Genomic DNA, 25,782 nt, shown 5'->3' with positions numbered 1-25,782 from the left:
AAAAAAATTGAAAATCGTTTTTGTTTTTTTAACATATATTTCTAGTTAGAGAAATTTAAGAGGCTTATCCCTCAAAACTGTAAATACAAAAAAGTTGCACAAAATAGTTTCCCACCACAGGAAATTTATTTTGAGTGTCTTCATAGTTTTATTTTTGAAAAACACCCATTTTTATATACTGCAGGAAAAACGAAAATAAATATTATGATGCAAATTTGCAAAAAAGCAGCATGTGCATCAAAATAAACTATTTCCAGCAGTGCAATATGAGTCCTAAGCATCCCAGAAACGACACAGAAAGTCATAAAGTCAAACATGACTTATAAAAGCACCAGTATAGGCTTTTAACGCCTACAAGTAAAAAACTACATTTTCCGCAAAAATGACGTCACTTCCGGTTTCGGGCAGGTCATGGCGGACATGCGATCGTTCCCGCTGACGTCTGTTTCAATGTGGGAAGTGTTACGAACAGCTGATCGGATCGGCAAAACGTGTTTCTGGAATATTATGTTTTTGTTGCTGCGAGTGCTTTTTATGCAGTTTTTGCAAAGTTATATGTGGAAGGAAACTGTGACCGAGGACAAGCTGATGGCATAAGATGTAAGTACAACTCCTCCGGTTTCATATGCAAAAAAAATTATTGCGCTAGCTCACATGGTTCCGGTTCTACGGGGATTTAAAAATAGTTACGCAAAACAGAGCGTGCTGCTCCGACCGGCTTTAAAGGGTTAACATAAGATGCAATAGTCAACAACTGGCAGCAGCTGGCAGCATTGCACTGGACAAGCAGGCAGACAGTTTCTGTCATTTTAAATAAAGCAAACTGAGAACGAGGTTAGAGTGGACCTACCGGTGCAGCCATCTTCATCACTGTGGTCGGAGCAGTCTAGGAAGCCATCGCACTTCTCACTGTCCAGCACACAGGCTTCACCATCAGAGCAGCGAGTCCCATTAACACAGGACAGAGGCCCGTGGGTGGCTGCAGACACACAGAGGCTTCAGATGAAATGCTCACTGCATGGAAGCATGACGCTCATGCGATGACACTCGAATCTTAAAATCGTGTTGTTGTCAAAGTTGTTTTCTCATCACATTTTTGTTTTGTTGGATTTGGATGTTAATGAAATGTTCAGGCTGAAAATTCAGATTTATCAATTTTTCCATTCAAAATGTATCCATTTAAATCCTTATAAGCACACCTCACATATACATATGTAGACAAAGGACACATGTTCTGTTCTGGAAGCTTTCTGCTTTCAGCTCAGTGAAGCCCAGACATGAAATATGAACATCTGAGATTATTATTAAAGTGCCATCACACAAAACTTTAGCTCCAACTTCCTGTTTTATGTCAGACCTGTGAAATGATCACATATGGTTCAGCTCAACACGGAGATTGTCCCATGGTGCATTTGCAGGAGGAAGTATTGAAACAACACTTCTGTACTCCACAGAGAGGATCACTCTGCAGCCCAACAGAGCGTTTGACAGGCTTGAACTCATGACGAGGCTTTGGGTGAGAACTCGGCGTAATCCTGCGAAAAATCCTTTCGATTGTCTTCATTTAAAACGCCGTCTGTTACATGATTGTTCCTCCGTCGTCCGAGTTCTGTGTGTTTGTGTATTTTGCAAATGCATCGTACAGATACTCACGGCAGTGTGCTTCATCAGAGCCATCCTGACAGTGGGCGTGTCCATCGCAGCGCTGCCAGTCGGGGATGCAGCGGGCGGGGCGCTGACACTGGAACTGACTCCGGCTGCAGCGATCGGGGGAATGAGGGTTCTCAGTGGGTACCAAGGCAGGAGTCACAGAGCCATTAACTGCTGTCAGGAAAATGAGAAACACTGTTACTCAGCATTATTTCCTGTTACATAAAGTGTGGACGCACATCTCTAACCGTGGATGCTCATTATTCAGGTTACAATAACTCAAATAAGCAAAAAGTCCAGGCTTCAGACAGTTTTGTGTATTTTCAGTTCGTGGATGTGATGGGTGGGTTCAGTTATGTGGACTATTTCAGGAAGATGTTCATTCAGTTTGGCCAAAAGCTGTAAAATATAAACTATTATGTCTTCTGCAAGAAAACTTGAGCCAATTAGCAGCGAGAATCAGTACCTGTCGGACATCCAAACTCGTCGCTGCCGTCAGGGCAGTCAGCATAGCCGTCGCACACCCAGGTGTTGCTGATGCAAGCCCCTGAGCCACAGTGGAAGCGGTTGGGCGCACACGTGGAGGGGCCGGGGGCCACAGTGTGAGGATCAGCACCACCTGCAGGGATAAGACGCAGAAACTGGTTCATTCAAGAAGCGAATTTGAAACCTCGATTTACTCAGATAGAAACCAAATACTAGAAAACAACATAAAATAGGTGTTCATGCTAATAATCAGACAGGATGGTAGCGTGGCTCTTCTCTTGGACCTCCTCAGCCTCCCAAAAAGAGCAGTGGCAACAGATAAAGATCCTTATACACATTTTACTCATGTTGATGTTCACTGCTGCCATCGGGGTGGTGAGCTGCTCGAACTCTGAGGTTTCTGATGGAGCTCGACTGCCAGAGCTAACGATGTCGTACCTGAACATATGTATTCATCAGACCAGTCCCCACAGTCATTCTCCAGGTCACACTTCCACCACGTGGGGATACAACGCCCATTTTTGCACTCATACTGGAAATACTTGGAGCAGCCTGGGACCTCGGTCGGAGCGGCTGCAACGAGCAGAGAAACAGTTAGCGTAATCATAAATGTACTTGGTCTTTGTGGGGAAACAAAAAGTTTGCAGGAGTACAAATTAGGGAGGCAACAATACCAATTTTTTCAAACCAATACGATACCGATACTTGGATCTGACTACTTGCTGATACAGAGTACAAAAACCGATACTTTTAACCACACACACACATAAAATTTATTCTCTGCTGATAAAAAATAAAATCTTAATAAAAATGACCACAAAAATAAAATTTCACATAAAAAATAAGCACTTCTGTTAAATTATTGCGGGGTGTGCACATTGTAACAAAATATCACTGAACTATTGGCACTGTCTCCAGCTTTCAGAATAATAAATAAAACACTTCTGTTTGGAATAAAATAAACTGTTAAATTGTTGCAGAGTGTCCATATTGTAAACAAACAAACAAAATAACGAAAGTATTTGGCATTGACGAACTCCTCATCTGCCCGTGGATCATCAGTCCACTGTGCCGTTAAACCGAGGACTGACATCGCGCACACACTGCTTGTCTTTACCTCTTCAGAAAGTTTTGGCACCATTATCTCCCTGATGTGTGGGCGGCTGGGAATTTCATATCGCAGCTCGAGTATGCTGAGAAGACAGTGCTATCCTATGCTTTCCACGGCCTGCATTGGCTGGTCATCCAGAGCGATAAAATGAGTCAGAGCCTCTGTTATTTAAACTGCCCGTGGATTTTCTCTTGACATTTTTCATCACTTTTCCAAAACCTGAGTTAAAGTTGGCTGTTCCACACTGCTGACATTTTGTTTAGCCTAGCTACAGCAGCCTCCAGTTTCTCTTTTTTATCTGGAGCCGCCAGTCTCACTCGTCTAACCCTGTGCCTTAGCACGACATGTCCCCCTAGTGGCCAATCTAAAGAACTACAACAGAAATGACAAGCCACCCTCTGATTAATGAAATAAGTTGGTATCGGTTCATGGTATCGGTTAACTTTTACGAGTATGAGTACACACACATTTTACAGTATCAGCCCCAATACCCGATACCAGTATCGGTATCGGTGCATGCCTAGTACAAATATAACTTATATATTCAGTGTGTACAATCAGCGCATTTGTTCCACATGATTCGATAGTAAACACTGTGTGTGGGGGGTCTGGGCATTTCTCCATAAGCTTTTTATCCTCACCACAGTTGGCTTCGTCGGAATAATCCCCACAGTCATCCATGCCGTCGCACTTCCACTCCAGACTCACACACACTCCGTTGGCACATTGGAAGGTATAGATGTCACACACTTTGCTGAATTCAGACGGTGCGGCTGAAAGAAAACACACAAGGGATCTACTTTCCACCCAGTCCAGCACAAGCCCATGTAACCCATCTGTACTATTCATCTGCATTTATTGTCTTTGGTTACAAAAAGCCAGCCTTCTATGTCATCATAATAGTGACACGTCAGAAACAAGGAAATACCTGGAAAAGTTGGGAGTGCGACAGTAATCAAAGCAATGATTAAAGAGGGATAAAGAGATCCAAACACAAAGCACAACTCTAACGATCCACTGTTCAGGTGCACGGGTGGAAAACAAACTCAGCCTCCTCCTTTCTCCTTGTTTGGGACGATGATCATACGACACCTCTGCTTTATAAAGTGGCCTGGTCAGGTGTTACGGGGTGACGGGTGGTCACAGGAGGGCTGCTGCAAACATGCTAAGTGTCACAGTGGAGATGCTTGGTGCTCACCACATTGTGCGTACTCGGCGTCCTCATCAGAACCGTCTTCACAGTGTTTGATCCCATCACACACCAGAGACTGAAACAGGCACTGGGCTCGGTTCTGACATACAAACTCCATGTAGCGAGTGCACAGGGGATCTGTGGGTGACACAAATCAGACATGAGACGGGAGCAGCAGAGCAGTCAGATGATTATATTCTCTCTGTGAGCATGTGAGGATCTGACTGCTAAACTGTCTCCTAAACCAACGGGATCACTCACCACAGTTGTTCTCATCAGCGCCGTCTGGACACTCCTTGATGCCATTGCAGTGCGCGGAGGCTGGCAGGCAGGTGTGATTGGAGCACAGGAAGCCTTTACACTGAGTTCCCTCTAATAACAAATATCAATAAAGTATTACTGCTAACAGGAAATCTCTGCTTGCTTTGAAACATCAGGCTCTTGTGTGAGCTTACCACAGTGTTGGGGATCTTCATCCGAGTCATCCTGACAGTCGTCATCGCCGTCACACTTCCAGCGCTGAGGTATACAGTGACCTGTGTTACACTGGAAGCTGCTGGGCTCACAGGTATGGTGGCCCACTGAGGACACAGAGTTTAAATGAGTGGAGAAGCTTATAAATGTATGACAGATTTAAACGTTGTTAATGTGAAGTTTTCACAGCTACTTTGTTACTGGCACTACTGATTATGCATTTATGTATGTCAATGTTTGGCACATGTTAATATGTGTATTTATATGGGTGAATAAGCTATATAGTAAATATATTTTGACCCAGCACTTTGTAAATGTCTGTTTTTAGCTAAAGTTGAAACCAAACATCAGAATGGGGAACAAACGTGATTCAAGTGACTCTGCAGCTGGCATGGCTGGTTGGTCTGAGTGTTTCTGAAACTGCTGATCTACTGGGATTGGACCACAATACTATGTCTATGGTTTACAGAGAACGGTGAAAATAGTAAAAAACAAGGGAAAATATCCAGTTGGCAGCATTTTCACTGTGTGACCTTGACCTTTAGCATCAACAGCGCTAAAGGTCACAGGGTAACGGCTAACAGGAAGGAAACAGTAACTCAAATAACCAGTCAGTACAACCAAAATATGCAGAAGAGCATCTCTGAACACTAACATAACATGTCGAGTCATGCAGAAGGTTGGCAGGAGGAGAATAAATGAAAAATTGAAAAATGTTCTCTGGTCTAATGAGGGTCAGAATTTGGCAGAAACAACATGAAACCACCCTGCCAAATATCCACAGTTCAGGCTGCTGGTGGTCTAATGTTGTGGTGGGGTGGGGGCTTAATGCCAACTCAGCAACCCGACAGAGCACCTCTGATAAAGAAAAGTGTGCAGCCAACAAATCTGTAGTGAGTGTGTGATGCTGTCATTTCAAAATGGACCAAAACCAATCTGGGACTAGCAAGGCGTAGCTAATAAAGTGAGCGTCAAGCATATACAAGCTAGCCTCAAAACAATAATAACCGTTCTCTAATTGTGTGGGTACGACAACAAAACTATTATGAACTGGAGAGTATTACAATAACTTGCAATTTACTGGCTGTCTGTAATTTAAAAGTAACCAGCAAACCCCAAAACTCACTAAAGCAGCCAGTGAGAACCTGCTACGCTAGTTAGCTTTAGCTAACTGTTTAGCCTTTTGTCCTCATTGGGAACTGATTCAGCTGCTACCTCAGTGAATTATGAGGAATAACAAACTGAATATCCAAAATAACACTATGACTATTATGCTGTACATTTCAGTGACTGCAGCTGAGTCGTTGTGTGTTAGCAGTCATTCTGTGACTTTAACCGTGTGGTTAGCGGTTAGCGGCTGTGTAATTAGCTCTGTTTTTATGACTGCACTGTTAAAGGCTGTAGCTTTGTAGTTTTATTTTATGACTGTGAAGTTTACTGTAATTGTTTAGCGCTTACAGCTCACACCTTCTCTGATTTAACTTTGTGGGACATCATGTATGATGCTGAGTCTTCCTCACCAGTGCAGTTTGTTTCATCTGACCAGTCTCTGCAGTCATTGTCTCCATCGCAGCGCCAACTCTTGCGGATGCAAACACCGCGTGCACACGTGAACTCATCGGGCCCACACTGATGAGAATCTGAGAAATACATCAAAGTCTTAAACAATGTTGCTAATCTAAACTAAAATATTTGTGTAATGACCATTTTAGACCCTAACCTAATTAACTTTCTAGTCTTCCTAACCAATGAAAGTGCTTTAATAAAAGTCACATTTAACCGTAGAATCACACAGAGTGTTATTAATGCGTACCACAGTTCTCCTCATCACTGTTGTCTCCACAGTCATCCTCATGGTCACATTTAAAGGCCAGAGGGATGCAGGAACCTGAGGCCACGCAGCGAAACTGGTTGGACGGGTCACAAGTCGTAGTGGCTGGAGAAGGACGCCAGGAAAAAAGAGCTTTGTTTCTATAGCAACAGTTGATTGTTTCTGTCATGAAGGCAGCAACGCTGCTGAGTACTTACGACACTCTTGTTCGTCACTCATGTCCCCACAGTCGTTGTCGCTGTCACACTTCCAGATGCTGCTGATGCAGCGGCCATTGGAGCAGCGATACTGGTTTGGCAGACAGCTGTGCTCTGGAGTCGAAGAAATATGCAAACATGCAAACTGTTAATTGTCGGAGGCTTCGTGTCCGTACATCTTACGACACGGCGTCTTGCAGAAGCAGTACGTGCTTATTCTCACCCGTCTTGATGCAGGTGTTGTTGTGGAGCTGGTAGCCTTGGGGACACTGACACTGCAGCTCTCCGCTGGGCGTCGTTAGAGTCGGGGCGCCGTCCGGGCAAACGCAGGTGTGCCTGTGGCCGGGCTGAGGCAGACACAGCAGGCTGCACGGCTGGTCGGCACAAGCGTTATGGCCTGACGACAGCAAGAACGCAGTTTATTTAAACCTGAAGAAGACTGCCAGCATCATCACCTCCCTGCCTGGTCCTCACCTCTGTTCTTCCCCTTATAGAAGATCTTCAGGTCCATGACTCCAGTTAGCCTGCCAACAATCAGCTCGTTGTTTTGGGAACCAGCCTTTGGAGCTTTGAAGATTCCCATTTTAGACCAGTCATCCCAGTACAGGTCATTCTGAACACAGCATACAGTGTGAACAATCCACCCAATCCATCAAGACTGAAACACACACACACTCATAAACATGTTGTTACCTTGAACACAGCTATGGCGTACGGGTGGGGCAGCCCCTCCATGAGGACACGCCTCTGCCCTCCGATGAAGTCGGCCCTCTCGATGCGGTCGCTGTAGGCTTCGGTCCAGTACAGCCAGTGGTCGTCGGCCGTGATGCCGTTGGGCCATCGGACACCCTCGGACACGATGCGGGACACATTGGTTCCATCCATGTAGCTTCGGTAAATGCCAGGCGCTTGGTCTCCCCAGTCAGTCCAGAACATCAGACTGGACATGGAGGGGATACAAGATTATGTGAGTATTAATAACATGAAATCTAAACTTAGAGAAGTAACTTGTGGAGTTCCGCAAGGATCTGTTTTGGGACCTAAGTTATTTTTACTTTATATAAATGATATTTGTACAGCCAGTGATACTTTAAAATATGTGATGTTTGCTGATGTTTGCTGGAAAAGACATAAAGAAATTACTGAAAACAGTGGAAACAGAACTCATGAAGTTAAATAGATGGTTTGTATTTAATAAACTATCATTGAATGAAAGTAAAACAAAACTTATGTTATTTGGAGGTAGTAAAAGTAATATTAAAGTAAAATTGGATTTAAATAATGTTGAAATTGAAAGAGTATATGAGACAAAATTTTTAGGAGTAATTATTGATGATAAACTTTGTTGGAAGCCCCACATAGAACATGTGAAACAGAAATTATCCAAGTCTGTTTCTATTCTTTATAAAACAAGAGACTTTTTGAATAAGAACTGCCTTTATTTATTGTATACTTCCCTTTGTTTGCCTTATATGACCTACTGTGTGGAAATTTGGGGGAACACATACAAAACATATTTGGATTCAGTATTTAAATTGCAAAAAAGAGCTATTAGAATAATAAATAAAGTTGGATGTAGGGAACCAACCAGTTTTTTGTAGGATCATCTATGTTAAAATTCATGGACATTATATATTCTAAAACTTTAGAAATGAGATATCGTGTGATTAAAAAGAATGATTCAATTTGTATTTTAAGTATGTTTCAACTAAGAGATGGAAAATATGATTTGAGGGGGTCTCATAAGTTTGAAATGCCTAAAGTGAACCAATGTGAAGTATAGATGTGTCAGTTTTGGGAGTGAAATTATGGGATGGACTTAATGATGAACTGAAGATGTGTTTTTCTTTGTCATTCTTCAGGAAGATTTTAAAAATTAGTATTATACAAGGTTATAGAAATTTGGTTTGTTAAATTTTTTTGTGTTGATTTAATTTCTTGATTTATCATTGATTTCTTTTCAAACTGTTATACAACTTATTTATCAAAGCTATTTGTTTTCTTGGTTAAGGATTTGATTATTTCTATGGGGGTAAGGGAGAGGATAAGTATAAGCCATAAGGCTTCAGCCTATTCCTTTTTCGGTTACTGTTTGAGTACTTTTATGTAAAATTATAATCTGTTGTTGTTGTTGTTGACTGAAATAAAAATTTCAATTCAATTCAAAAGATTAGGAATTTGCACCGAATGCACCCATTGGCCACTCTTTGACTGTGATTGGGCGCCAGGTCAAATATTTAATACAAGCTTAAACTCTAAGAGAGTGACAATGTACACAGAGAAGGGAGGAAGTGAGTGCAGTGAGTCAACCATTCATTTTCTGAGAAAGTGGAAAACGAGGTCAGCAGCAGACCACAGCAATCCCGATGTCTGCTGCTCAGGAAAAGCAGAACTATGTTTGCAGAAGTGAAGCCAGATCTGTTTCCAGAGATGAGCTTGTGGTCAGTTTGTCTGGTCATCCTTTTTAAAGGGTGATCAGAGCATTGTTGTGTTTTTACCTTAAGATCAGGTTTAAGAAAATAGTCAGAACCACTGGTGACCGATGTGGATTTTACGCTCCTGCTCTGCAGGTTTGTGTTTGCTGGAGCTTTGCATGATTGCCTGAAAAAGGCAATATCAGCAAACAATGTATTTATAATTTCTTGTTCTTGACTGGAAATGTCAGCTTTTCAAATCAGCCTGAAGCTGCTAGTTTCAGATTCACTCTTTTAATCACACGCTGTAATCACACCTCTCTCCGGGCAGCAGAACCAAAGCTCGCGGGTGTTCGAGGATGGAAGAGTTGAGCAGGGTGTGCCGCAGATCCCCATCAGGGTTTGAAACCTTCAAACATAACGGGGAAAAGTCAACGGTAATGTCAAGAAGACAGATTATTGTGATTATATGAATATAATCTGACAACCAGAGAGGAGAACTGGGGAAGAACAACTGTTTTAGTTTGATAACCTCGCGACTGTGTCTGATATCCTGAGTGACAAACACTGACGATGTTTTCTATACCTCAATCTTCTGCGCTCCAGCATCCACCCAGTATAGCAGTCTACTGATGGGGTCAAAGGTCAGAGCCTCCACATTCTGCAGGTCTTTCCTCACGACAACCTCCTGACCTGTGCTGCCATTCAGACACAGGCGCTGCAGGACCAAAAGACGAACGCAGGTCAGTAACAGCTGTTAAGCTCCCTCTACGTCTCAGCCCCACAGTTAGCACCACGCTGTCCTTCTGCTGTGAGAGAGCACACACCGACCGCATCTTCTAGAGGAGCCACTGACCTGTATGGTGTCCAGGGAGATGTCGGCCCAGTACAGGCAGTTGCGGTCATAATCAAAGTCCAGAGCCACAGCCTCCCTGAGGCCAGCCAGAGGCAGAGCCTGGTCAGTGCCCGTGGCCAGGTCGTAGCGATGGATGGAGTTCCTCACAGCGTACAGGATGAACTCATTACTCTCTGCAAAACCACAGGAGACAGCCTGAAGACAAACACTGGGACTACAAACGTGCACACCGCGCTGCACTGCAAAGGACGACTGACACAAACCGATTGGCTGCTTCATGTCGAGTAAATTCCTTCATTAATTTGAAAACATGATCTCTTTGATTCATTCAACACGGCCGTCATGTTGTCATACATCCAGTTAGAAACATTTCTAGAGCAGGTCTATAATCGAGACTCTACTACTGACCCATACTCAATAACTACAACACACAGCTAGCAGAACATTAAAGGTCAAGTTGAACTGTTGGACATGACGGTCCAAACATCTTGAGCATTGTGACGCAATGCCAGCACAAAGGGAAGCTCAACTGTGTCGAGCTTTATCACGATTTATATGTAATGTATTTCTATGTAGGAGAAGCAGAAATGCTTAAAATAAAGGATGTTTATTTGGATTTCACCTTTCTCCCACAAAACCCCCACAGGTCACCAAGTCTGTGTGCCAGTCAGTAAAACTGGATGGTAACATTTGTTTGGAAACGTGACACCTTGAACTGTTCCACAGCTCAGCTGCATCTTTGAATGTTTGGAGAAAGCAGATTACCTCCGACAGGACAAGGCAGCATCTCTCCATCCAGCCGGGCCTCCACATCTCCGCCGCTGCAGCTGTCTCCTGGTACCTTCCTGTAGCTGCAAGAGGGAAATAAAAGAGCTTCCATCTGTCAGCAACTCGGTGGCGTGCAAACAAAAACAGTGGAAAAAAAGGAAGAATAACCAGGAAGGACACATTCAGTTACGTTGGTGTCGCTACTGGATCAACAAGGTTCTAATTTCAAGTGACCAATCACATTGTAGTGATGTCATAGTTTTGTGATGTGGAAACATTGTCGCCCACACTCCCACGACCCCGACCCTAAACCCCTCCTTTTTGGGATTTTTTCTTGAGTGGACATCGGAAGCTTTTTTTTCCAAGTCGCCAAACTATGACATCATAACAATGACCAGGATCAACATTACACATGACAAATCACAGACGTCACCACGCTGATGCAGGAACAACACGAGGATATCTGACAGAATCACTACAGTGTTCATAGCATGGCAGTTTTCTTCCAACACAGTTTGATTAAAAATATGTGGTTTAGTAGATTTAGATTCTTCTTCAGCATCCGTTACTCCGTTACTGCTGTGGACGACGGCATTATGCTAAGAAACTGCAGAAGAAGAACGGCAGGCTCTGCATTCCCGCACGTTAATAACAGCAGTTTACCCTTTGCTGCGGCGGTAGGTAGTACCAACAGGACAAGGAACGGGCGGAGCGTAGAGGTCGCCCAAGAACTCAGGGTCAGGCACGCACACCTGAAGGGACAAGTCCTCACTCAGCTTAAAGCCATAGTCACTGAAAGGAGGAAGAGGAGGGGAAACAAACAATATAGTGAGCTTCAGCACGTCCCAATAAAGAACAACAACACAGTATTTAACCCACGTATACACAGGGGGGTAGTCCTGCTTTTCTTTTTATTATTCTTGTTAATGCTTTCAAATGAAATGTAACCTCTGCATCATAACATCAAGTCCTGGTGATATATCATTATGAAATCAATAGGGATGCACCGATACCGATACTGGTATCGGGTATCGGGGCCGATACTGTAAAATGTGTGTGTACTCATACTCGTAAAAGTTAACCGATACCAACTTATTTCATTAATCAGAGGGTGGCTTGTCATTTCTGTTGTAGTTTTTTAGATTGGCCACTAGGGGGCCAATTATTATTTTATTTATTATTTATTTTATAATTTTTATATTTTATTATTTATTTAATAATAATTATTTTGTTTGTTTGTGTACAATATGGACACTGCAATAATTTAAAAGTTTATTTTATTCTCAAACCTAATTTGTATTTATTTTATTCCAAACAGAAGTGTTTATTTATTATTCTGAAAGCTCGAGACAGTGCCAATAGTTCAGTGATATTTTGTTAAATTACAATGTGGAGACTCTGCAATAATTTAACAGAAGTGCTTATTTTTCACTTGAAATTTTTTTGTGGTCATTTTCATTAAGATTTTATTTTTTATCGGCAGGGAATAAAATAAAACCTGTCTTCCAATTAATTGTATTTGTGTGTGTGTGTGTGTGTGTGTGTGTGTGTGGTAGAAGTATCGTTTTTTGTACGCTGTATCGGCAAGTACTCAGATCCAAGTATTGGTATCGTATCGGTTTGAAAAAACTGGTATCGTTGCATCCCTAGAAATCAATCCTGAAAAACCTGATATGTTCAGATATGGAGTAGAAAAAGAACTGATTAAAAAATGAAGACTTCTGAAATCAAAGGCCTGGAGAGTTTGTTCCCCTCACCACTCGTAGTCCTGGCGTGTGCAGGAGCAGTTAGAGATGGTGACCGGCCGGTCAAAATCCTCTCCGTTAAAACACGTAGCGTGAGGCGCTCGCCTTTTGAACGTTATCTCTCTGCCCAGCAGACACTCATTACCGTGCTCGTCAGATGGGGACCAGTGCTTGTAGTCCTTCTCAGAACAAGGCACGCCTAAAGAAACATCCAAGGAAAAGTAGACATGATGTGGATCTGACAAATGAGTTGAAATATTCTTGATGGTATATTTATAAAGTCAGTATTTCTAGATAAACCTTTCTGCTAGCGTGTGTTGCTTAGTATTTATCCTTTGCCTTTCTCCTAGCTTTCATCGTTTCAAGTTACATATTTACTTTTAGAAGTAAATTAGCATCATAGTTATCTCCTATTATTAAATTGGAATTTTGGTGATTAGAAATGACTTGGCTTGTTTTTGTACGTCTTCCTTCTTTGAATTTTATTTAACCTTTAATTTTATTTATTTATTTTTTTACACAGTAACACATTTTTAAATAATAGAAACTTTTTAATAGTGTTAGCTGCTACTAGAATTTGGTGATTATACGTTAATTTATTCCCAAGTTTATAATCATGTGTCTCTGTAAACCATTACTCCTTACTAGCCCTAGGGTCTTCTGGAATTAATGAAATGTAGTCCTCTTAGTTAACAAAAGCAAACAGCTAGCATGTGCTTTCTGGCTATTTGAGCTAAATTTTAGCTAAAGTGCAATCTTTGTAACAAAAATGTAAAGTGAGTTTATTTTTGGTACATGAACAGTAGTTGTGTGCAACATTGCTACAGTGTATTACATTTTGTTACAGTTCATTCTCCCTAAAAACTCTGGATGCTATGCTATCATGGCTATGCTAGCTACTGTCATTATATGCTAACCAAGCGCACGTTGGCTACATACATGAACTTTAGGTGCTACGAGCAAATGTTACAGATCTTATAACAGTTTTATGATCGTATTCATCGATTAATTAATGAAATTCATTTCTGTCATCTAAATTATTTCATGTAGCTGCTGAGTTATGCTAGTTTTAGCTACAGTTACTAGAGGTGGGAATCACCATACATCCCACGATACGATATTATCACAATACTTAACGCAACTTTAAAAATATTTTGCGATATTCAGATTCTGTACATAAAGGTAAACTTTATCAATATTCATTTTCTCTAATATCAAAGTCTCACACTCAGTCTTTCTCTCATTTCAGTTTTATTGTTGACAAACTGAACGGTTTGTATTACAGTCTAGTCCAACTTAACTGAATCAACCATCTGGTACAATTATAGCTATTCTGAACTATGCAGTTTATGAAAACTATGCAGCCCCTTCAGCAACTGAAGAATTTGAAAGTAAATTAAAACAAAATATAATTTTACATTAAATAAAAAAGTTTTAAACTTAATTAAAATAAAACATGTCTTAAATTAAAATAAGTAAACTGTCATGTTTATTGCTGCCAAAAACAAGTTAAACACATTTGGACAGTGAAGGAATGTCAGGATTCTTGCTCAGAAAAAGGATCAACATGCTCTGAAGTCAGAGCACAAAAACCTTTTTTGTAACAAAATATCAATTTCTGCTGTCCCTGTATCGATACATTATTAGCAAACAAAATATCACGATGTTACACAGTATCGATTTTTTCCCCACCCCTAACAGTTACTACATGAGGTTATTAATCAGAGAACCAACCTGCAAGCATGCATCATCACTCTACAGCCATCTGAAATATCTCTGGACACTTGTTTGGACGATTATACGGAAGCACTATATGAATTGCTTACTTATTTTCAGTTTATATAAGAACTACATGTATAAATCAAAAGTTACAGATGACCCCTACAGTATTGGCTTTAGTCTAAACTGAGAAATAACCGTTTCTGCATTTAGCTGTTGTTGCTAAGAACTAAAGATCTCCATTCTCAATCGTGGACTTACCCAGAACATCAGAGGTGTTGACCTGCAAGATGAGCCAGCTGTGTCTCTGCTCGGCATACGAGCCAAAAATGGTGAAGATGGTGCTCTTCTCTCCGGGCTCCGTCAGCAGCTGGTAAACATACACTTCCTTTTCTGAGAACCGAAAGTCGGTCCACGTCTCGCCTTCATTGGTGCTGAACCTGACAGGGGCGTGGTATTATTAATGACCGTATCTTCTAAATGTGTTTGGTAGCAGCCTCTCACGTACTGTCGACTAAACATAACTGAGTAATGTTTGATCACCAAGGTTACCAAGTTATCAGCTCATCTGCTGCATGCCCACTCACTCACCGAGGGAACAACAGCGAGACAGAGAAGACGATCAGATGAAACAAACAAACACGAGTTAATATCAAATTAAAGTGGGAGCACGGTGTGTATTAAAAGTCAGGCTTAACCCAGTAGTAGTGGCATTTGTATGTATGAAGGTAAAATCGGGTTACTGAGTAATCAGGGAAAGATAAAATGAATTATGGAAATGAAGCCAACTGGATACATATTGGTATAATACATCACTTTCATGAATTAAAGTTGGCTGCGAGGTAGGTGTTGGCACAGAGGTGTTTTAATCTCGTTCTGTTTATTAGTGGAAGGATTATTTGCTGTTTAACTCCAACAGGCAGCTTCACATTCACACAGTCTGCTCCTGCTGGCTAATGGGCACGACCACACGGTAGGCGCCGTTTGTGTGCGCCGCCTGCCAGATTTCTTAAAGCTGTCACAAGTTAACCTCTCTGGGTTTGAAGCTCCTGTCCGATTCATTTCCTCGGCTCGAGGAAGTTTAGGAAAGCCATCTGGACTTACTTCAGTTGTGTGGTGGGGCCTCCTTGTGCAATAGCCATCAGGATGCCGCCGTGGTCACCCCAGGTGTAGAAATGAGGGCCTGCCAATGCCTAGATTACCACAAGCAGTGTCAGTGAGACATAATGTGCTTCACAGGGTTGAAGAAATTTAGTGTAAAGACATCAGTGCTGTTGTGTGGACTAAACGGTAGAGCTTTAAGTGACGTTCATCTAACAAACAAAAGATTCCCAGGTTGATTGTGGAGGGGGAGACATATGTCAGATTCCTCTGACACATAAGGAGCCTGATTATAGTGATGTGTCTGATGTCAGGCAGCAATAAAGCTACTTTAGTGCCAGCTCTAAATAATCAAAGTCCTAACAATCCCCATCAATCTGCTACTAAAATCAAGGACAGCAGAGTATGAGACTAATGAAGCACTAATTACTTTTGAAAATATCATCAATGTCCTTTGAACACTAAATGAATTAACAGTAACGTCCTTTCATGACATGTGGGCATGAGAACATCAGTCGTCAGCTGAATAAAGCTCGACCTGTCTGCAGGACTAAGCCTGAATGTTGACATTTTCTTTGACACACAGTTTAGCCGTCTCCACTGTTCTTGTTGTTCTCAAACTCTGCACTGACCTCTCTCCACTGGGCTCCAGCGCTGCTGGATACATACACATTGGGTTTGTTGGCCAAGTTCCTGCCAACAGATCCTGCAATCAGAAGACAGAAAAGGCCTTTAACACACTCGGACTCCGTATGAGCGCTGCTTTTGTAACTCCGGAGTTTAAGCCAGAGCATTTTGAATCTTTTCATGTGGCGTTTGTATCTGCTGGAAATGAAATCCTCCAGGAACTGCTTAGAACATTTTATAAAATACGCAATGAAAATAAAAAAAAACTATAAAACATAAGGATGCTTGCATCCGCCTACAGATGCTGAGATCCATCTGTAGTTCTGGAAACATCCACTAGGGAGCCAACATTGTTGTCCTGTGTTGGGCATTGTTCTGATACTGAGTGTCACTAAAGTTAAAAATTATACTTTCTAATTAAAATCATTAGAAAGTTAAAATAATTATCTGCTTAGCTAAAGGCATTAGCTATTATTTAAAATGTAGCATGTTAGCATTATCAGCGACACAAGCAATGTGACAGCTAATACAGGCTACGTCCACACGTACCCGGGTATTTTTGAAAACGCAGATTTTTCTGTGCGTTTGCACCTTTCGTCCACACGTAAACGGCGTTTTTGGTCACTGAAAATGGAGATTTCTAAAAACTCTGGCCAGGGTGGATATTTTTGAAAACTCAGTTTTTGCATTTACGTGTGGACGAGAAAAACGGAGAAAACGCAGCGTCAAAGGTGTGCGCCTTTTTTGACGTCACACTGTGCGCCACGTTATTGTTTCGGTGAAATTAATTTATACAATACTGTTACTGTTAATTGTCTCTGCAGTGTTTAAATGCTTACATATACACACACAGTTACTGTCCCTCCACACATACGACTCAGTTCTGCTTCTATGCCCCAGCTTTGTTTACTATTTCCCACCGAGGCTTCTAGACTTCTGATTGGCCAACATTTCTGCGCGGTTAGGAATATAGCGCCACCTGCTGCTTTGGCATGTTCCTAGCAGCGTTTTCCTTCATTTCTGCGTTTACGTGTGGGCGGGATTATTTTTTAAAACGAAAACGGAAAATCTCCGTTTTCAAAAATACCCGTGTACGTGTGGACGTAGCCACAACCTCACACAGCTGCTACAGCAGCGGCACTTTTTAGTGTTTCTTTAGATAACAACTGCAGCTTTATCACAGGGCTAATAACGAGGAAGCAGAGATTAGAGTAGATTTAGAAAATTTCAATGTGAAAGAAAATGTGAAGCAGACTGAAAATACTTTTTTACGCCTTTTTACACAACGTTTATTTGCTGCAGCGCTCTTACACATTTGCACGACAGGTAAAATTTACTTTTACTACTAGTTTGGAAGTTGGGAAGAAATTTTTATATCTTAGTCCAAATGCCCTCCAACATGCGTGTTAGTGTATCACCCATCTATCCATCAGGAAAAGGATCAGGACCATCATTCTCTGTGTTTGACACTCGAGAACAGACAACAACCGCTCAGGACATCAGTCACATTGAAATATTTGTGAATGGCAGAAGCACAGATGAGAACGAGAGCAGCATGGCTGATGTGTCTCTGCTCAGGGCGTAATGATGCCTCTGACATGAATTTGGTTCTTTCTCCCAGAAAAACGGGCTGATGACACTAAACATTAAATATCATCACAGAAAGTGTCAGAGAAACAAAAATAGCTGCTGATTACAGCATCCTGCATGATGTCTGCGACAGAAACACAGTGGGCTCTAAATCAACCAATCAATTTGTGATTTAATTAAAACAGTTTTACTATAGTTTTACACGACCTGTATGAGAAGGATAATTTTATACACAGCGCCCCACAGGTTCAACATTAATGTGAGAACTGAATGACAAACACGACCTGCTCTCTTTTTGTTCCACCACAAATGACGGTTTGGTCAGTGATGCAAAACCAGTGACCTTTGTAGCACCAGTGCTATAAGCTAACACAGTTAACGTACAGTCCTGCGCGCAGACACACACACAAACACACAAACTCATTAATATGAACACAAACCAAACCCAGAAGATAAAACACTCGTTTTATCCTATTAACATCACAAATCCTTTCAAAAAGACAGAATAAAGGTCATTTTTTATGCCTTTGTTTAGATTGCATATATATATTTATTTTATTTGACTTTGACTGTACAAGGAGCTGGAGCACTTTATTATTTTAGCGTGAAAGCACCACGAGGTAGAGGCTTTCCTCGGACACGAGAGGTCCTCCAGCATCACTTCTTTGACCCTGACCTCTGTAGGAGACCAGATCACGCCTGGACTCTGGCACGAGCTCTGATTATTATTGCGTAGAGGACAACTGCAATGAAAACCGCTGGAGATTTAAGACAGCAACAACTGAATATGGATTTCAATCCCACAAAACTTGATAGATAAAACCTGAGCGTAACGATGACCTCGAACAACTAATGAAGGTTTTAACAGGACCGCAAAGCAGGACCAGCTGGTCAGCTTGATTAAATTGATACTGGACTTGGCTGCAGACCAGTGCATCCCACCCTTGGAGGTTCCCCAGCATCACCTCTTTGACCCTGGACTCTCTAAGAGTTCCCCTTACATGGACGGGAGGACACAGGAATAAAACCCTGTGATCTTTGTTGTTTGTGTTGCCAAAACTCGAGGGGAACCGGCAATTCTTGTGAACATTAAGGCTTTTTAAAATAATGTTCACAAGAATTGCCGGTTCCCCTCGAGAACTGAAGTTCAAGACTGTATTTGTTTGGTGGCTTTCTTTAAGGCTTTTTAAAATAAAGAAAGCCACCAAACAAATACAGTCTTGAACTTCAGTTCGGCACAAATCCATCTCATAATCACTGCGTCGAGGTCTTACCAATACCAAAGGGAACAAATATTCCCAGGAATTACGGTGGGACAGTCATTCCTTGTACACCATGTTAACAGAGATAAGGTGGATACAAAATACATCTTAAATAAACCAGCCTTCAACTCATTCTTTAAACATACTTGTTGCTGTCAGAGCTACTCGTCAGCCTCTTAGCACACCTGTGGTAGGAGTCTGCGTACTTCCAGGAAAGCTTCAGAATTTCAGTAGCTGCACGTGTGGTGTTCATTTGAAAATTCTGCATCGCCTTGTTCTGGAGTTATCGCATTCATTGGGTGTCCAAATTAAATCGCACCTATGCGAGTTGTCACACGATTTTCAGAAAACCTGGCCTCTGACATCATCAAGGTCACTAAGATTTGAACACCTGATGTCAATTTCAAAGTCCTATTTCACCTCACAAACTCACAAATCTGCATGACCACCACCTGCCTGGCAGAGTGAAAACAACCTGTGCCCAGCAGAGAAATGGTAAATGGCCTGCATTTGTAGGCCATGTAGCGCTTTACACTACATTCAGTCATTCACACACTGGTGATGGCAGCTACATTGTAGTCACAGCTGCCCTGGGGCGCACTGACAGAGGCGAGGCTGCCGGACACTGGCGCCACCGGGCCCTCTGATCACCACCAGTAGGCAAACATGGGGTTAGTATCTTGCCCAAGGATATTTGGCATGCAGCCAGGAGGCAGCCTGGGATCGAACCACCGAACTTCTGGTTAGTGGCTGACCTGCTCTGCCACCTGAGCTACAGCCACCCCAGAGAGGGTAAAAACGATCCGAGAGTTTCCCAAGGTAAAGAAATGAGATATTCTTCAGGGTGTTTGGTTGTGTACAGCTGCAATGTTTCTGTTAACTTTAAAAACGAGGTGACTTTCGCGATAATTTTAAAGAGGAATTTTTTACAACTTCATTTAAAATTCAAACTTCAATCAAACTGTTGTGTTTCATCTTGATTTTATCATTTTTTGATTTATTTAAATTTTCATATGGTGTCTGTAATTCTGTGTTTTTCTTGGTTTTGTCAGTGTTTTAAAAGTCTGACTGTTTACTTTGATAGTTTATGCTTTTTCTAAACATTATTGTGTTTTATCTCAGTTTTTTTTGTTCTTTTGGTTTCTCTTGATAGTCTTATGTGTTTTGTAGACGTGTTGTGTAAATGTTCCTGCATGCATTTTAAATATCATTACAATATCTTTTCTTGCATTAAATAAATTGAACTACAAAGACAACAACAGACCGACCATAACTGACACCAATGGAAGCCAACAATAAAACAATGAGAAACTTCGACAGTGAAACAGGACGGATGGAGGCGGGATCCAGGTGGGATCCAACATCATGATTCCGAACCAGGAAAACTGCGACGGTTTCATGTGAGGCCTTTGAGCTTGGAGACGTACCCGATGTCACTGAGGTGGTTTTAATGTTGGTGTATAACACAGACTAATCAATGATATTTAATATTTTGTAAATAAGAAGTTAAACTGCATGAACTAAAGTGTTTCCTGTGGTGTCGTGCACGTTCATCCCTGCACTCAGGACTGTGTTTGACCCGTCAAGTGCCCGTCGGCTGCTGCAGCAGTAATTAGCCCATCTATCTAAGAGAGCGATAATGAAGCACATGGTGGCAGCAATTGGCAGTGCTCCTTCTCCGCTCACCCTCCCTTTTTCTTGCATTCTTTCCATGCCCATCATCTAATAAGAATTTAATTAAAGAGACAGGCTGGTTTCTCCTAAACACTGCAGAGTATCAACAAATCAGTGCTCTCGAGCAGCTGTGATGAGGCAGAGACAACTCAAGCTGCAGCACTGACATTGTTTCCACTTCATTCATCAGAATGTAACATGTGGTAACAGTTTTCACATCATTTATGTCTTTGAGATTTAAATTGCAACTGTGTAACTGTAATGAGGAGCAGGACAGATGTTTCAACAATGATGCATGAAGCAAGTTTCTAACACATATCTCACAAGGTGCAATCCTATTTCCTGTGTTTTCAGCAATACAGGAAGTGGCCACATACTAAGAGAGACAGAGGCATCTCAAACATCACAGACTCGTTGCCTTGCACTGGATATTTGAATCGGTGTTATCATAAACCAAAAGGAAGTTACTGAAAAGTACAACAAGCCATCCTCCAACAGATGGCACTGAAACTCTCCTCATCTAGCTCGTAGGCTTTCGTCAAAGCTCTGGGACATTTCTTCCCTGTTCATAACAACCCCAGAGGTTTCTAGTAGTACAACTATAATTTGACTCGAGTTTGAAAGTTTAAGGTCACCATCTGTAAACTGAGTGTGAGACAAAAGACCCATTAAAATCTGTCAATGTTTGACTGCTTGTAGTCTACGTCCTACACAGGAAGGTCGAATGAGCTGGGGGAAAGAAATCTATTCATAATGAGGAATCCATGAAATCAAGAAAAACTTCCGTGTTATCCCACCTGTGGCCATAATAAGTCCAGGTGCAGAATCCTTGGATAAAATGGGTATTCTTCTGAGCTGGATGTTAAACAACTGGCTCCAGCGCTGAGCCAGGTGAAGGGAGCAACCTTTACTGAGCTACAAGGGAAAAGCAGAGGAGAGAAAAGTTAGATGACACTTAGCTGTTCAATTCACAGGATTCAAATCTACCCGATTTGAGCTTTTCTGCGACATCAGCAGTTCACTTTGGGGGACTGAATCGTACCCTAAGATTCCTGCTCGTGGTTAAACTTAGCTAACACTAGCATGCCTGCTAACACGAACGATTCAATTCAATTCAGTTTTATTTATACAGCGCTAAATCACAACAACAGTAACCTCAGGGCGCTTTATATTGCACAGTAGACCCGACAACAATAGATACAGAGACAAACCCAACAATCATATGACCCCCTATGAGCAGCACTTTGGCGACAGTGGGAAGGAAAAACTCCCTTTTAACAGGAAGAAACCTCCAGCAGAACCAGGCTCAGGGAGGGGCGGGGCCATCTGCTGTGATTGGTTGGGGTGAGAACAAATTCCAGTTTAGCTCACCAAGCAGGTCTTTAAGGGTTAGCTAACTCCCAGGGCTAACCTGCTAGCTTAACTGGCCTTTTTCAAATTGCTTTATTAACTAATATTAAGAACTAACAATCGGCAAATTCATGCAAAATATATTATAACTAGCTGGTTAATCTTCTTGTTTGCTAACATGTCAATACTGAAATCAAGTGTGAGTGGAAATTTTAGTTAGCTAACCCACCAAACTGTTTCACCAGCTAACATGAGATGTGATACAAACTTGTGTTTACTGATTTTAGGTAGCAGTAACTGATGCTCAGTCATTTATGTAAGGAGATCCCAGAGACTTCGAGCTGTTCCTGCAGTTTGCTCTCATGTACTAGCTTCAGATAGTTCTGGACTGAAGAAGCCACTGGGGTGAGTAACAAAACACTGAAGATGCAACGTCCATATAAACAGCTTCAGCTTTCTTGGTTTATATGTGAGATTTTGTCTTGGGAAACGAATTGGACTGAGAAAAATAATTCTGTTGCATCAGGTCAAATTTTTAGTTCAAATCATTATGAAGACATACAGAGGACGTCTACAGCCATCTGTACGACACAGTGGAGGCTCTGTCATGGTTTGGAGCTGTGGTGTTGGAGAGCGAGAGAAAAGTGGAGAAATTATGAACACAAGAAGTTCCAGCAGATTTGAGCTCATTGGTTCTGTTACTAGTCAGACAACAAAGTAATGTAGGACTATTAGTGACAACTAATCAATCCATCAAATGGAAATCTGATGAAGTAATAGAAGTTTATGTTCCGTGCTTCAGTGTGAAAGTTAAACTTGGCGTGCCTGGCACTCTATGGTTCCTCCCAGGCTGTCGGTAGCAGGCGACTGAAGCAACTCCCACGTCCCTCCCTTGTCGAACGTGATGACGGATCGCATGTTGTCCTCGCTCACAGAGCCGTTGATGAGCGTGGCGATGTAGACGCCCCTCAGCCCCTCCACACGGTGCAAGTCTGCAAACGGCTCATTGGCAAAATACCTGCGCAGCAAATGCAAACATGGTGGCGGGGTCAGAGGTCACATCTGAGGTGATTCTGTAATATTTAATCTATTTCTACAATACAAATTATCTACAATATTTAAAAGGAAGGAATTATGTTTTTATTCAACGTGATCATATTTTCATTATTTTACTTCAATGCTCTGGTTTGCACTCCCACCCTGTCCACTGAACACTGCTGTCAGTTTGTTTTTCTTAACTGTAACTTTTGCACACTTTATCCCACCAGTCCTAACACCTAATCCCAGGACCACCCTTTGGACCCTTTAAAGATGATTTCAGTCAGTTGTTCAAACGTGAACATGAGGCAACTTTTACACACAGCAGAGAGAGGTAAACAGGAAGCATGAAACTCACAGTCTGATGCTTTGTTTCAGAATGAGTCATGAGAAACAGAAGATACAGAGAAGTGTTAACAGCAGACGCTGTTGGATAAACAGAAACAATCAGCTTTGGCAGGCAGCTCAGCCAACACTGGGACTGCCTCTGCAAAACTAACACCAGATCTTCCTCGTGATTATGTGGAAGGCAAACAATGACTACAGCTATCTGTTGAATGCACTATTAGAATAGGATGTACCTATAAACCTATACTGTTACCAAGCGTTTGTAAAGAGAGCAAGAGGCCTTCCTGTCAGTTGCTGTGGTTTCTATGGGAACAACTACTCAATTACTGGCAAGGCTGCAGATAGTGCTCGATGTGTCCTGCAGGTACAGACTGCATTCATTTTTATCTGCTGGTACAATTTGGTTCATCATGTGATCGGCTCATTTACTTATCTAAAGGAAAAGGGGAAAAATCACTAAAGCATTAAAAGCAAAGAGCTGAGACGGTCCAGGCGCCTGTAAGGAGGCAGACTGGAGGAAGGTGTTCCAGACACATTCGGCTGTGGGACCCAAACCCCTACAATGGTGAGCAAACCCAGTCAGACCAGTACATTAGTACCTTGTAGAGGCCCAGTTACCACTTTGAGTCTACTTACTAGGGGTGGGGGGAAAAATGGATACTGTGTAGTATGGTGATGTTTTGTTTGCTAATAATGTATCAATACAGGGACAGCAGAAATCGATATTTTGTTACAAAAAGGTTTTTGTGCTCTGACTTCAGAGCATGTTGATCCTTTTTCTGAGCAAGAATCCTGACATTCCTTCACTGTCCAAATGTGTTTAACTTGTTTTTGGCAGCAATAAACATGACAGTTTACTTATTTTAATTTAAGACATGTTTTATTTTAATTAAGTTTAAAACTTTTTTATTTAATGTAAAATTATATTTTGTTTTAATTTACTTTCAAATTCTTCAGTTGCTGAAGGGGCTGCATAGTTTTCATAAACTGCATAGTTCAGAATAGCTATAATTGTACCAGATGGTTGATTCAGTTAAGTTGGACTAGACTGTAATACAAACCGTTCAGTTTGTCAACAATCAAACTGAAATGAGAGAAAGACTGAGTGTGAGACTTTGATATTAGAGAAAATGAATATTGATAAAGTTTACCTTTATGTACAGAATCTGAATATCGTAAAATATTTTTTAAAAATTGCAATAATATCGTATCGAGGGATGTATGGTGATTCCCACCTCTACTACTTACATCAGTCTGGATATGATTCTGCACACCTGGCTATGGCAAGTTTATCCCTCATGCTGTCCACACACTCTTTGTACTTGTGCAGTGCCCAACCAACAGAAACAAAGAGTGGCAGGGAGTGGGTGCAAACAAAACAAAAATGACATGGTTCATATAAGGACCCAGCAGGGTCTCAGTATGTTCCAAACCCACTGCAGTGCCTTATTGAAACTGGATTATGTGTTTTTAGTTAGCCTGACAATCTGTTAACGAGAGGTTTGCCCTTTTGTATCCAAACAGGTGTGTGTGTGTGTGTGTGTTTGTGTGTGTGTGTGTGTGCAGTACCTGATGAGTGTGTTGCTGCCAGAGCTCTCAGGACTGTAATACAGCACGTTCTCCAGCGACAGAGAGAAGGCGAGGCCCTGTGTGTCTGAGATGTAGAGGTGTGTGACGTTGTTCAAGTGGTTCACACACACAAACACTTGGTCCTCAGATGCATCTGCTATGTAGTACTCCTGTGGGGGGGGAGGGGAGAGGGTCATCTATAGTTCACTGACTTAAAAGTCCGATTAGACTCGATGCTCTGAAATGGGAACGTGTTGTGTAATGTTTTTTAGAAATGGGAACAACAAATGGTCAGCTGTTATGTTTCAATGCTTTTATTGCTGTTGCTGTCTGTGTGTGCTCCTCAAACACATGCTGAGAACACGCGTTTAGTCTTATATTACGCCTCAGAAGTCTTTATTTCCAGGAGTTTCACCTTAATGAGTCAGTTTCAAAGTTTAGTGCTTACAGCCTGAGGCCTGTGAGTAACCGGTCACGTGGCTCTCTGATGGATCAGATATGCATCAGTATGAATCAGCATCAAAGGCTGCATGCATGTAGCAACCTGGAGCACAGATCACACATCCTGTTTAAAATGACAGAGCTGAGGCTGCTTTCTTAGCAAACCCTGTTTATAGCTGTGAACACACACCGAGTGGAACTCAATACTTATTCAGGTACCCTCTGTAGCAATATCTAATATCTACAGTCTAACCAAAGATCTGATAATAAAACATTTCATGAATAAATAAAGAATATCCTTATGTTTGTTCAAACTGACACTGTTACCATCAGCAGTAA

General features: G+C 41.7%; 1 protein-coding gene across 4 annotated transcripts in view; it reads right to left on the bottom strand.

The window, feature by feature from the left end:
- The window catches only part of sorl1 (sortilin-related receptor, L(DLR class) A repeats containing), a 91,519-nt gene that overhangs the window by 15,737 nt on the left and 50,000 nt on the right, over positions 1 to 25,782 (bottom strand). For 3 of the 4 annotated variants that reach the window (XM_085184684.1, XM_085184686.1, XM_085184687.1), the window contains exons 8-33: positions 25,003 to 25,172; positions 22,873 to 23,065; positions 21,495 to 21,612; positions 16,177 to 16,250; positions 15,548 to 15,636; positions 14,705 to 14,883; positions 12,737 to 12,923; positions 11,643 to 11,771; positions 10,977 to 11,062; positions 10,212 to 10,384; positions 9,942 to 10,073; positions 9,673 to 9,764; positions 7,635 to 7,881; positions 7,416 to 7,554; positions 7,165 to 7,338; positions 6,942 to 7,055; positions 6,727 to 6,849; positions 6,434 to 6,553; positions 4,895 to 5,020; positions 4,701 to 4,811; positions 4,446 to 4,577; positions 3,889 to 4,020; positions 2,575 to 2,709; positions 2,117 to 2,269; positions 1,654 to 1,824; positions 851 to 979 (exon numbers count right to left, since the gene is read on the bottom strand). In XM_085184684.1, the coding sequence (XP_085040810.1) occupies positions 851 to 979; positions 1,654 to 1,824; positions 2,117 to 2,269; positions 2,575 to 2,709; positions 3,889 to 4,020; positions 4,446 to 4,577; positions 4,701 to 4,811; positions 4,895 to 5,020; positions 6,434 to 6,553; positions 6,727 to 6,849; positions 6,942 to 7,055; positions 7,165 to 7,338; positions 7,416 to 7,554; positions 7,635 to 7,881; positions 9,673 to 9,764; positions 9,942 to 10,073; positions 10,212 to 10,384; positions 10,977 to 11,062; positions 11,643 to 11,771; positions 12,737 to 12,923; positions 14,705 to 14,883; positions 15,548 to 15,636; positions 16,177 to 16,250; positions 21,495 to 21,612; positions 22,873 to 23,065; positions 25,003 to 25,172 (3,628 nt within the window). The remainder of the gene's footprint in view (positions 1 to 850; positions 980 to 1,653; positions 1,825 to 2,116; positions 2,270 to 2,574; positions 2,710 to 3,888; positions 4,021 to 4,445; positions 4,578 to 4,700; positions 4,812 to 4,894; positions 5,021 to 6,433; positions 6,554 to 6,726; positions 6,850 to 6,941; positions 7,056 to 7,164; positions 7,339 to 7,415; positions 7,555 to 7,634; positions 7,882 to 9,672; positions 9,765 to 9,941; positions 10,074 to 10,211; positions 10,385 to 10,976; positions 11,063 to 11,642; positions 11,772 to 12,736; positions 12,924 to 14,704; positions 14,884 to 15,547; positions 15,637 to 16,176; positions 16,251 to 21,494; positions 21,613 to 22,872; positions 23,066 to 25,002; positions 25,173 to 25,782) is intronic. The other variant, XM_085184685.1, reaches the window with a different exon arrangement.

This window comes from Neolamprologus multifasciatus, chromosome 14 (genome assembly GCF_963576455.1).
Source record: "Neolamprologus multifasciatus chromosome 14, fNeoMul1.2, whole genome shotgun sequence".
Lineage (NCBI taxonomy): Eukaryota > Metazoa > Chordata > Actinopteri > Cichliformes > Cichlidae > Neolamprologus > Neolamprologus multifasciatus.
The sequence above is the reverse complement of the archived record's forward strand: the minus strand, read 5'-3'. Positions and strand labels throughout refer to the sequence as shown.